Consider the following 13,025-nt stretch of genomic DNA (forward strand, 5'->3'; position numbering starts at 1 on the left):
GATGGGGAAATATTTCCTAACGTTGCAAACCCATGTTACCGGTCTGAAGTTTCCTGCTGTACACGCTTCCAGGTGATCTTGCTGGGGGGTTGTTGGGGGGTGGGGGGAGTGGCTGAGGGTCATTTGACTTATGGGACTCAGTGGTCGCCCTTAGTCTGCAGTAGGTTAAGGAGCAATGCTGCTGTGTGTGAACTGGGGCCATCAGAATTTTTTCCCTAAAGTTTTCCCAGCTGTCTCCTTTTGAGAGTTCTTCCCTCCCGCTGCTCGCCAGGTAATAACAATTCTTGGTCCGGTTGCAATGTCTCCTCCAGGGGGTACCCCTGGGAGCGGAGTCGGGGCAGGGGGGAGGGTAGGTGAGGGTGGGAAAGGATTTGGGTCGGGACAAGGGGAATGAAAAGAAAGGGTGAAGATACAGAACTGTATAAACATATTTAAAGCAGTTTAGCAAAAGCTTTCTCGTTGAACAGCTTTAAGAACAATGTGAATGAAAAACTTAGCAACTTGGTTAGGAATCTTTAAAAAATCTATAAATGTCTACTTGAAATCCTGTTTGTATAAAGAAAATGCATTTTCCTCTTTATTTTAACACTGTAAAAGAACATTATGCATGTGAGTGGTTTGAGAAATAAATGGTTTAATACTCTGCTTCAGTTCTCGTCCTTAAGTAAGTTAAAACAATTCTTGAGTGTGCTTAGTGGGTAGTGGGAGGTCTTTTCCATCTCCCCCCGGGTGGGTGAAGGGATGGGAAGATGCCTCGCTCTATGGAAGACTGAAGCAGACCCTTCGACCTACTCTTCTGTCCCCCTCCGTTCACTAGAGAGAGTGAGAGAGATGATGGCAGTAGGTTTTTTATTAGTTTCTATCCACAAACCAGACCGAGGGGAGGCAGAAGCAGCACCGCTAGCAGGGATTGGATATTCTTCCCATGAAGATGATGGTGTTAAGGGCAGCTTCCCGGATCAGGACCAGGAACGGCCTGTTGGCTTTGAAGGTCACCCTGTAGGGGTTCAGCGAGCGGCCAGAGATCACGACAGCCGTAGACGCCGCTGCCTCGCTGCCTTCTTCGTTGACCTGGTGAGTGAAAGTCCAAGACAAGAACATAAGGATCCGTCAGTATTTACTGTGTGCAGAGCACTGTACTAAGCGCTTGGGAGAGTACAGAATAACAGACCTGATCCTTAGAGGGTGAGAGGTGGAGGCATTTGGGTCTCTAAGTTTACCCAGGCCACCTTATGCCTGATGGGGCACTCAAGAGTGGTCAACCCCCACCCAAATCCAACAGAGTCAAATTTCCTTCCGAGGTTCCCACCCTCCGTCACCGGTCCGGCTGATGAACAGACAGGCAGGACCAGCAGAGAGACTTGTCACCCAACATCTCACGGCCAGAACCAGAAAACAAAACCTTACCCAGAAGCAAGGTAAAAACAGATAGAAAAAAAAGAAGGAAGCGAGTGGGAGCCTCTCACCTCGAGGAAAGCTTTGTGGAAGGCTTCAGAGACGGAGAGGTCCGAGCGGCCTCCAGCCACGATCCCTGAGGAGGAACGACAGGGGAAGGGTAAGTTTGGGGGCTGGGGGAAGCGTTGCTGTGGGGAGCTGCCCATCCCCAACCCCAGGCAGGAATCTCCTCTTCAGCTCCAACTTCGCTTACACCCATTGGCCTCCACACCTCTCCCTTGCACCAGCCCCACCCTCGTTCCCTCAGTTCTTGGTCTTCCCCAAAACAAACTCTGCCTTTTCCCCTTGCTCCTTCACCCTGCACCTCCCCCGAGGCCCAAATCCTGGCCCCAGGCTACAGTGAGAAGGAAGGGAGGAAGTCAGCACCTGAGGGTGTGGCTCCCCCCAGATATAGGCTGCTCAAACAGGCTAAAAATAATAATAATAATGGGTATAGTTAAGCACTTACTGCCAAGCATTGTTCTAAAGCACTGGGGTAGGTACAACCTAATCAGGTTGGACAGTCCCTGTCCCACAAGGGGCTCGCACTCTTATCCCCATTTTAAATATGAGGTAACTGAGGCACACAGAAGTGAAGTGATTTGCCCCAGGTCACAGCAGAGGTAGAGTCAGAATTAACTCTATTAATTCTAATTAAATGCAATTAGTCGATGGTAGCCATAGCCCTTTCCTGGTGGGGTCCCAAAGGCAGGACATCAGTTTACAAACCCGTAGGCTGCTTTTTCACTCTCCCACCTCCCCGGGCTTCAAAAATTCCGAGGTTCTATTTCATTTTTGAGAAGCAGCATGGCTTAATGGAAAGAGCACAGGCCTGGGAATCAGAGGACCTGGGTTCCAAACCCGGCTTCACCAGTTGCCTGCTGTGTGACCTTGATCAAGTCGCTTTCTGTGCTTCAATTTCCTCTTCTGTCAAACGAGGGTCCAATGCCTGTTCTCCCCGCTACTTAGACCGAGAGTCTCACATGGGACAGGGACTGGGTCCAACCTGATTAACTTGCACCTACCCCAGTGCTGAGAACAGGGCTCGACGCATAGTTAAGAGTTTAAATACAATAATAATCAAAATAATAATATTCAATCTGACCATCTTCTACTGTTCCTAATGTTAGTGTAGCACCCAACACCTAATAAGTGCTAAATAAATACTTCTACTAATAATATTAATACTACTAAGATGGTTTGTTTTTTGTGAATGTGAGGAGAGGGGTGGCTATACCTGGGGTTTGCTAGGGGAAACTGGATAACGGAGAGGGCATCTCCCTCTGCTCTCTTCTTCCCCTTTCTCCCCTCCTCCTCCTCCCCCTCTACCTGGTAGCCTGGCCTTGTCAGGGTCGAAGAGGTCCACCAGCCCCATCTGTCCCAGCTTCTCCTTGACGCTGAAATTGTCCTCGACGCGGAAGCGTGGCATGTGTACGGACAGCAGGGTCTCTTTGGCGTCGCTCAGCCACTCGTTCAGGGTCTCCGGCGACAGGTCCCGCTCCACGGCGGCCAGGGCCGAACTCTGCCGGGGCAGGATCAACACCATGGTGATGTCATCCCCCTTGTAGGGCAGCTCCAGCACTTCCACCTGACCGGCCTTCAGGTAGCGGAACTTGGCCTCCTGGTACATCATGGGGACTGGGCAGGACTTCTCCTCCTTCAGGAAAAATGGCTCCTTCTTGGTGTTCTCAGGGCTGAACTTGGAGTCCCAGCGACCCTTCGGCGAGACAGGCAGGAAGAGAAGAGGGGGTGACCGGAGGTTAATAATAATAGTAAGTCCTTAAATACCACAATTCTTATATGCTAGGCACTGTACTAAGCACTGGGGTGGATACAAGCAAATCGGTTTGGACACAGTCCCTGTCTTACATGGGGCTCACAGTCTCAATCCCCATTTTACAGATGAGAGAACTGAGGCACAGAGAAGAGGAGCAGCATGGTGTAGTGCATTGAGCACGGGCTTGGGAGTCAGAAGGTTATGGATTCTAATCCCAGCTCCGCCACTTGTCTGCTGGGTGGCCTTGGGCCAGTCACTTCACTTCTCTGTGCTTCAGTTATCTCAGTTATCTCATCTGTAAAATGGGGATGAAGCCTATGAGCCCTATGCAGGACAGGGATTCTGTCCCACCCGATTTGCTTGCATTCATACCAGCCCTTAGTACAGTATCTAGCACATAGTAAGCGCTTAACGACTGCCATTATTATTAACTTATCCAAGATCACATAGCAGACCACCAGTCTTGGCCCTTGCAACGCTCTGGCTTTCTCTCCTTCTCCATTGTCCATTTCACATTTCTTGGCGTCCCCTGCCAGACCCACAGGGGGGCAGGAGGGGCTGAATGGCCCCCTTGGGCAAAAGCAGTAAAAACCCCCCGGTGGGGTGTTGAAGATTCACGACTGGTCCTAGCCCTCAGGATGATGCCCTGCTGCCCCAAGCCCACGCTGGTCCCTGTGGACCAGACCCACTCCAAGCCCAGGCCTTTTCTTACCTTAAAGTAAATGGCATTGACCAACACCAGGACTGTGAATTCACTGATGACTCCCGGGGGAATGACGTCGTTGATGCGACCCTCTGTCTTGTTTGAGACCCAGTCATTGATGATCTCCCTGGACAGCTCTGGCTGATCCTATGGAGGCCGGAGACAATCAATCATATTTGAGCATTTACTGTATGCAGAGAACTGTACTAAATGCTTAGGAAAATACAATATAACAGAATTAGCAGACACTTTCCCCGCCCACAACGAGCTTAGAGTCTGGAGGGGAGACAGACGTTATTATAAGTCATTTATAGTATATAATTGATATGTCCCTATGGCCTGTGGGATTGGGGGAGGGGCGAATATCAAACATCCAAAGGTCACAGTGAGAGTGGAGAGTGAACTGGGGAAAAGAGGGAAGGTTTCTTGGTGAAGATGTGACCTTAATATTGCTTTGAAGGTGGAAAGACAAGTCCAACCGGCTGAGTTTTTCCTTCTAGAGATGGGTCCCCCCCTTCAAGGGGGTGACTGCCTCCACAGCCTTTGGAGCTGGACTTCCAGACTTGATGATGACTGATGGTATTTGTTAAGCACTCACTATGTGCCAAGTACTGTTCTAAGTGTAGGAAAAGATACAAGGTCATCAGGTTGTCCCATGTAGGGCTCACAGTCTTAATCTCCATTTTACAGATGAGGTGATGCAGAGAAGTTAAGTGACTTGCCCAAAGTCACAGAGCTGATAAGTGGCAGAGGAGGGATTAGAGCCCACGACCTCTGACTCCCAAGCCCATGCTCTTTCCACTAAACCATGCAGATTTGCTCATCCTGGGCTTCTGCAGAGACCTGAGAGTTCCCAATCACCACTGGAAAGAACCAAAATGGTCAGGCCTATGAAGTCTGTTCCCTAGAAGCCCTCATGCGCCCTAAAAATCCTTGCCCCTTTTCCTCCCCTGTGTTCCGGTGAGCAGTTCACACCTTCACTTCTAAGATTATGGAGAATGAGGGAGTTAACAGTCATCCTCTCCATTGGTTTGGAGGGCCCGGGGAGGAGGACGTAGTGGGATCAGAGAAGAGGGTGGAAAGGGACCACCAGGAAAAGATTCTCCAGTCCCCAGTGACCAGCCACCCTGGAGTGCAGCTCTTAGTAGGCATCCATGTTGCCCCTACACTGTCCAATTCAGCTGATTTAGTAATTCATTTAAGTCAGTCTTGTCTCCCCACTAGGCTCTAGGCTCCCTGAGGGGCAGAGACCATGTCTGCCCAAAATGAGGCAAAGTCCACAGTATCCATGCCTGCTGTCAGTGCCCATCAAATGCAGGATGAAGATGGTGGAGAAGAAGAGATGTCTTTCAGTTGTAAGGAGATAGGGAAATTTGGAACATTTTTCGCTCCACCTTCTCCTGGGACAAACTGAATCTGAAGGAGGTGTCGGGGAGAGGGGGAGTGGGTGGGTGGGTGAGAGAGAGAGAATGAATGAATAAATAAATTTGGGTGATGAAGGGTTGCTTTGATTCAGTGAGCCTATCTGGACACTCACTGGGCTTTTTAATCCTGCTACTGAACCTGCTGCCAGTCACTGGAGTCCAAGCCCCTTACTCCTCCAAGCATTTAGAGTGGGTCCCTTTCTTCACCCCTCCTTCAGCCCCACAGTTCTTATGTCCATATCTGTAATTTATGTATCTATATTAATGTCGGTCTCCCCTTCTAAACTTTAAGCTCGCTAAGGGGAGGGAACGTATCTACCGACTCTGTTATATTGTACTCTCCAAGTGTTTAGTACAGTGTTCTGCAGTAATAATTATTGTGGTATTTGTTAAGCACTTACTATGTGCCAGACATCATACTAAGCACTGGGGTAGATACAAGATAATCAGGTTGGACACAGTTCCTGTCCCTCAAAGGGCTCACAGTCTTAATCGCCATTTTACCAATGAGGAAACTGAGGCACAGAGAAGTGACTTGCCCAAGGTCACCCAGCAGACAAGTGACAGTGCCAGGGTTAGAACCCAGGTCCTCTGATTGCCACTAGGCCACACCACTTTTGCACATAGTAAGCACTCAAATAGGATGGATTGACTGACTGACCTCACTTCACAACAAGGAGACGACAGGCACAGCTCAAGAAGAGCTGGAACTAGACCCACTCTGGTGGCTCCCAGGGTTCGGAGTTCAGCTGGGCATGGGAGCAGGGGAATGACTCTCCAGGTGAAAAGCAGGTGAGGAGTGGGGCCTTGAACCCATGGCTGCCTATGTGGCCCAGAGGAACTCGAATAGCCCCAGAAGGCAACCCCAGGTCCAGAATGGCACAGCCCCTCGACTCTCGGTTCCCGTGGATTCCATTTCTCCCTCCAGGGAGTGCCAATGATGACTCTCTCTCCTCCATTATAATTATTAATAATTATAGTATTTGCTAAAACGCTTGCTTATGTGCCAGACCCTGTACTTAGCGCTGGAGCGGATTGGGTTGGACACGATCCCTGTCCCACATGGGGCTCACAGTCTCAATCCCCATTTTACATATGGGACAACTGAGGCACAGAGAAGTGAAGTGACTTGCCCAAGGTCACAAGTGGCAGAGTCTGGGTTAGAACCCAAGACCTTCTGACTCCCAGGCCTGTTCTCTATCCACTGTGCCATGCTGCTCCTCTCCCCTAACTCAGGAGCAGGAAGAACCAGAAAAAATGGAACATCCCCAACTCACCTTGAAGTTCAAGGGCTGCAGCTTGGCTCTATACAACATCTCACTGATGTCCTGGTAGGTCTCATTGAAGGTGAGGGACTTTTCTCCAAAGAGACGATTGGCGGACACCAGCTCGGAGGACTTGTTGGCTTTCCGGTAGAGCCGGCAATTCAGCTTGGCGAAGAAGAAATGGACCTGATCCGACGTCTTTTCCGAGATCGTATCAAACTTGAAGACCTAAGGAATCCATACAGGGAGTGTTAAGAGAGCGGTGGGTTTGGGGAATCTTAGGGAGCGAGGGAGTGGTGGGCAAGAGAAGGCAGAAAATGGCCCCCCTCACAGGACATAAATAGTGGGAGTCCAGTCGAACTCTCTCCAAGTAGTCAGGGGAGGGGAAAGGCAACTGTTGGGGGTGAATGGGCACTTAGTGATTGGTCACTAAGCTCCTTGTGGACAGAGATTGTGTCTACCACTTCTATTGTATTGTACTCTCCCAAGCACTTAGCACTGGGCTCTGCACCCAGAAAGTGCTCAAGAAATACCACCGATTGGCTGGAGAAAGCTGAGGGGAACACCCATAAAATATTTAGTACTCACTGTATCACTCAATAAAACTGATGGCATTTGGGGGATTAAAAAAAACCCCTTCATATTGCTTCAACACAAACTCACAACTAATAAATATATGCTATTTAACAAGATCCAGGGGTTCCCTGGGGAAGGGAGGAATTAAATCTATTGGGGCTTTTGCTGGATGTGGTGGTAGATTTATGGGAATTTTCTGGCCATTTGGATGCAACCTCCAGTCTCTCTTCTGCCATCCTGCTCTCCAGCATCCCCAGGCATCACTGCACAACCCAGCCATGATCCCCGGAGCTTTGGGGTTGCCAGTTCTGTTTGGGTGAAGCTGGGCACAGCAGTGCCAGAGGCAGGTAGGAAACCATGGACCACCTCCTGCCTCCTATCCTGCTGGCCTTTGGCCTCATCTTTCAAAAGACTCCTCTTCCCCCTCCCAACCTCTGATGAACACCCTCTTTCCCCTGTCCCTGTGGGGATTCCCACCCCTTCCATTCAGGAGGAAGAGAAGGGGGAGACTGTCTTTCAGGGGTGACTTGAGGTCTTGGGAACTATGCCCAGCTCAGAGGAAGTGGAATCACCCCCATGGGATCTTGATGATGATGATGATTATGGTGTATGGTATGGTATGGTATATCACTCAAGCTCCACTTGGCTCGAGGCCCAGAAGAACCCTGCTTCTCTGACCAGGGGTATATTATGGGCCAAGAAGGAACCCAGGCAACCCTTAGGCCCACTGTACTACTTTTCCCTCAGATCACCTGCTCTTTCAAGCCATCTAACACTGGGCAAAATGAGGAATGGACTTAGCTGAGCAATAATAATCATAATAATAATGATAATAATAAACCTCTGTAAGCACTTACTAGGTGCCAAGGATTATACTAAGTACCAAGGGTGATATAAGGTAATCAGGTCAGGCACACTTTCCTAGATTCAGAGGGGAATTGGTGTGTGATCAGGGCTCACCAGGCATGTGTGCAGTTCTTTAAATCAACTTTAAATATAAAATAATTGAAGTATCTCCTGTCTAATCCTCCGCCTTAAAATGCCTCGAAGGCAGAGCTGAGTCTCCTCAGTTTAGTGTGACAATAGGTTGCTCTTCAGCACCTGTTTTCTCCACAAACATTAACTTAATGAGAATGATGGGTCCCCAGGGTCCCGAGCCTCTCCCTCTTGCTGGGAATCCTGGAGCACTTGGAGTCCACAGCCTGGGAGGGATTCCTGAGGCCGGGGCAGGACCAGATTCTCCCCATCCTAACTAACCTCCTACTACAACCCAACCTGCACACTCCACTCCTCTAACACCAACCTACTCTCTGTACCTCCATCTTGTCTATCCTGCTACCGATCCGACCCCTTGCCCATATCTCCCTTGGGCCTGGAACCCTCTCCCCTTCATATCCAACACTCCACCACTCTCCCTACCTCCAAAACCTTCCTAAAATCACATGTCCACCAAGAGGCTTTCCCAGACTAAACCCTTGATTTCCACATCCGCCCACTCCTCTGCGGTGACTGTGCATTTTCCCCTTTAGGACTTAGATACTCACTCCACCCCCATGATTCTTGTATAAATATTCTTATACTTTACTCTTTTCCATATCCCTAATCTATTTTAGCATCTGTCTACCCTGTAGGCTCTAAGCAGTTTATGGACAAGGATTGCAACTACCAACTCCTGATGCATTCTACTTAGTAGTATAAGCATTTTGTACAATGCTCTGCACACGGTAAACACTCATTAAATTTAGCGTTCGACTAGGCCACTCCCCAGGTCCTGCTTTGTTGGAAAAGTCTCAGTCCAGTGCTCTCCGACCTCAGCCACCCTTCAGCGAAAACCCAGATGGACCTTGGCCCTGAGACTTCAGGACAGAGGACCTGTGAGAGGGAAACCCGGATGGTGCCAGAGGTTTACATGATGCCACTCACCCTTTCTTTGCCCCTACCCATCATATTCCCGGGTGCAACGTAAGAAGGCAGGCAAGGGTGTGGCACACGGAGAGGTGCAAGCAAAGGACTTGAACGTGACAGTCCAGGTGCCGACACAGAGTTGCCCATTAGACCGTACGCTCATTATGAGCAGGGAATGTTTACTGTTGTACTGTCCTCTCCCAAGGGCTTAGTACAGTGCTCTGCACACAGCGAGCGCTCAATAAATATGATTGCCTGCAGCATCAGGAACCAGCCTCCCGCCGGGCCATCGTGACCCTGCTCTGGGCCCTCCTCTGTAAGATTCCGGCTCCACCACTTGTCTGCTGTGTGACCTTGAGCAAATCACTTCACTTCTCGGGGGCCTCAGTTCCCTCATCTGTAAAATGGGGATTAAAACTGTGAGCCACATTTGGGACAGGGACTGTGTCCAACCTGGTTACCTTGTATCTACCCCAGCACTAAGAACAGTGCTTGGCACATAATAAGTGCTTAACAAATACCATTATTATTACTATAAGATGGGCCAAAGGATATTTTACCTCCATGAGCTCCTTGAGGGTATTGTTGCAGGCACCCAGTTTTGTCATGGCGAAGGCAGTGGAGATGCTGAGGGGAGACATGAAGATGTTCTCTCCGTTGGACCTGGAGTCCGCCAGATGCTTGTAGAAGGATGTGGCGAAGCGAGAGTTGGCCTCAGACAGCTCCCAGACGCGAGGGTTGGTGGCCTCGGGGATCTTCTTCGGCAGCCGCATCTGGGAGGCCGGGCCCTCCGGTTCGGCCAGCTTCCCGCCCGGGGAGCGGTAGATACACATGGGACTCCCTGGGACATCCCGGGGCTTGGCCAGGCAAACGTCTTCCACGGGGCTCGAGTGGCAAGTCACGCAGCTCCAGGCGCCCACGAGCAGCAGGGGGAGAAGGTACGGTAATGGTCCCCTGCTCCCGAGAATGAAAGCAAATCAGAACCACCAGGAACGGAGACCGTGAAAAGCCCTATGTCAATAACACGGGGGAAGCAGTCACCCTAGTAATAGTAATTATGGTACCTGTTAAGCGCTTATCATATGCCAAGCTCTGTTCTAAGTGCTGGGGTAGATACAAGTTAATCAGGTTGGACACAGTCCCTGTACCACATGGGGCTCACAGTCTTAATCCCCATTTTACAGATGAGGTAATAGGCACAGAGAAGTGAAGTGATTTGCCCAAAGTCACAAAGCAGACAGTGGCAGAGCTGAAATTAGAAACCAGGTCCTTCTAACTCCCAGGCCCATACTCTAGCCACTAAGTCACACTGCTTCTCCCCCTCCTCTCTAATAGATGGGGAGCCCCCCGAGAGCCAGGCATTGAGGCTTGCTTAGCCCCCAGTGTCTCCTCCCCAGGACTCACGAAATGCTCAGTCAGTAGCACGGGCTGGATGAACTAACTCCCTGGCCAGAGGGGGTCACCCCCAGTACTTCTCCGCTTCTCTCCCTCTCACAGACGCCTGCCTTGCCCATCTGTAAAATAGGGATGAAGACTGTGAGCCTAATGTGGGACAGGGAACATGTCCAACCTGACTAGCTTCTATATACCCCTGGCACATAAAAAGTGCTTAACAAATACCATCATTATTACTATCATTATTATTATTATTATTATTACTGTTCGCCAGTCCCCAGGGTCCTTGAGACCAGGCCTCCGGCCGGCTTGGCCACTGACCGTATCGGGCTCCTGAGGCCAAGGACCTCCCACCCCTGGTCCAACCCCTCTCCGCCAGCCCGAGCACTGGGAGCAACTAGAAAGGGTAGGGGTTAAACCCACAGCACAGGGCAGCGAACAGGGGTTGATATTTCTGGACAGACTATCTCCTTCCCGCCCTCCGCCTGGCATAATGCTGCACTTGGATCCTTGCAGATCTATCTTCTAAGCAGAGCTGCAAAATTCCTGGTGTGAGGGAGTAGGGAAGCCTCAGAGGGCTCAGAGTGGTGCCCATACAGGTGGAGCTGACGGGGCAGAGCGGTGAGCAAAAGCACGGGGTCAAACTCCCCCCCTCCCCCCCAAGGCTGCCATGGTCGGGTCCTGCCCATGGGAGCTGGACTGTCAGAGGTGGCTGAAGCTGCTGGATTGTCTTTCCAGCTGGGAGAATGTTGGAAGGGTTGGGATTATTACAAGGCTTGATTTGTCCCCACTAGGGCCCCAAGGAACCAAAGAGCTGTTCCACTAGCAGCAGTGTTGCCTAGTGGAAAGACTACAGTCTGGGAGTCTGCTGTGTGACCTTGGACAAGTCCCTTAACTCTCCTGTGTCCGAGTTTCCTCGTCTGTAAAATAGGGATTAAATTCGTTTTCCCTCTCTTTTACACTATACCATGTGGACCGGGGACTGTGTCTGATCTGATTATCTTGAATCTACCCCAGTGCTTGGCACATAGTAAGCGCTCAACAAATACCACTATCACCATTAATGACCCGCGGCTCCTTTTGCTTTCGGCAGAGTCCTTGTCTTGTTGATTTACTGGTTGTTCCCTCACCCTCATATTCTTTTCTTTCACTCCCTTCTGCGTCACCCTTTATTCACCGCCTCCATCAGACCCACAAAACTTATGTACGTATCCATAACTTATTCATTTATATTACTGTCTGTCTCTCCAGCTCTAGGCTGTAAGCTTGTTGTAAGCAGGGAACATATTTACCGACTCTTATATTGTACTCTCCCCAGCAGTACAGTGACCTGCACACAGTAAGCACTCAATAAATATGAGACACAGACTTGCTGAGGAAACTTGGACAAGTTACTTAACCTCCCTACGCCTCCTCATGCCCTCTCCCCTCCCTTCCTTCAATGTTGTGAGGAAGCAACACAAAAAATGAGACAGCATTACAAGCTTTGGGAGACGCAGTGTTCTGGAAGGCCTTGGATTCCTCTCCTGGACATTTATCCCTGCCTCCATCCAGCTCATGCTGCTTCCCTCCCTGGACTGTTCTTAATGGGGAAGCAGACAACAGCACTCAATCCCAGAGAGAGGCCTGTGCCACAAACGCAGGAAAAACGGTTATAATGCCGCCACCACCTTGGGGAACAGCTTGAAGCTACTTCTGCAAGGAAGGCAGTGGGTTAGGACTGTTAGCCTCCTTTCAGCAGAAAGACTATGGAGGCGTAGAGAAATGGGGAAATCTGCCCAGGACTCCCGGAGGGGGCTTCCAGAGCAAGGGAGGAAGAGCCACTGCTTAGCCCCGAGGAGCTAAAACTCACAGATTCCCCCAGCAGACCCCAGAGAGGGATGGAAAAGGACCGGTCCACATCACTTGGCTCCTCCAGGGTGATCTCATTTATCGGTGGGAGTTAGGAGCCAAAAGTCTCCCCTGGACAACACAGGTCCCCCTTACCTCCTTCTAGGAACCCCAGGCCCTCGCTCCACAGGAACCATAGCTGCTGGCCACTAAAGATGGCACTTCGTCACACCTGGGAAAATGGAGACCGACCGATTCAGTGGCAGCTCCCTCACTGAACCAATCTCCCCCCCTCCTCCAGGATTCCCGGAGGTGTCATGGGGTGGGGGTGGGGGAGTGATGGATGAAAAAGCGGGGGTCAAAGGTTGACGACCAGCCCCAGAAGGTTAAGCAAATTAAGCAGGGGGATTGTTTAATCAGTACAGAAGTTCTAAAGTCCAGCTAGGCCAGGGAAAGTTGGTTCCACCTTCCCCACTCACCCGCCACTAGCCACCTTTTCCTCTGACTTGCCAGCAGAGAGGACCCAATAAGGCAGGACTGGACATTCGAACGGGCTCAGGACCTAGTTGTTGAATTCTTGGCCTGATGGCATTTTTTTCCTCCCTCTCCTGTCAGGGAACGTTCAAGGTCAAAATAGGAGAAAAATAGGTGGGCAGCCCTGCATCCCCAGGAACGCTTTCCGCTCCACCCACACCTCACCAGCTCCTGCAACCTTG

The 13,025-nt window shown here is 50.5% G+C and overlaps 1 protein-coding gene across 1 annotated transcript; it reads right to left on the reverse strand.

Annotated features, from left to right (window-relative positions):
- Positions 1–832: 832 nt before the first annotated feature.
- On the reverse strand, positions 833–12,608 carry SERPINC1 (serpin family C member 1). The gene is made up of 7 exons (XM_001515218.6): positions 12,466–12,608; positions 9,645–10,038; positions 6,616–6,831; positions 3,924–4,061; positions 2,764–3,151; positions 1,467–1,531; positions 833–1,071 (listed from the first exon to the last, which is right to left on the reverse strand). The coding sequence occupies exons 1-7, from the start codon at positions 12,504–12,506 to the stop codon at positions 901–903; spliced, it is 1,413 nt and encodes a 470-aa protein (XP_001515268.2). The 5' UTR covers positions 12,507–12,608; the 3' UTR covers positions 833–900.
- Positions 12,609–13,025: the final 417 nt, after the last annotated feature.

This window comes from Ornithorhynchus anatinus, chromosome 16 (assembly GCF_004115215.2).
Source record: "Ornithorhynchus anatinus isolate Pmale09 chromosome 16, mOrnAna1.pri.v4, whole genome shotgun sequence".
Taxonomy (NCBI): Eukaryota; Metazoa; Chordata; class Mammalia; order Monotremata; family Ornithorhynchidae; genus Ornithorhynchus; species Ornithorhynchus anatinus.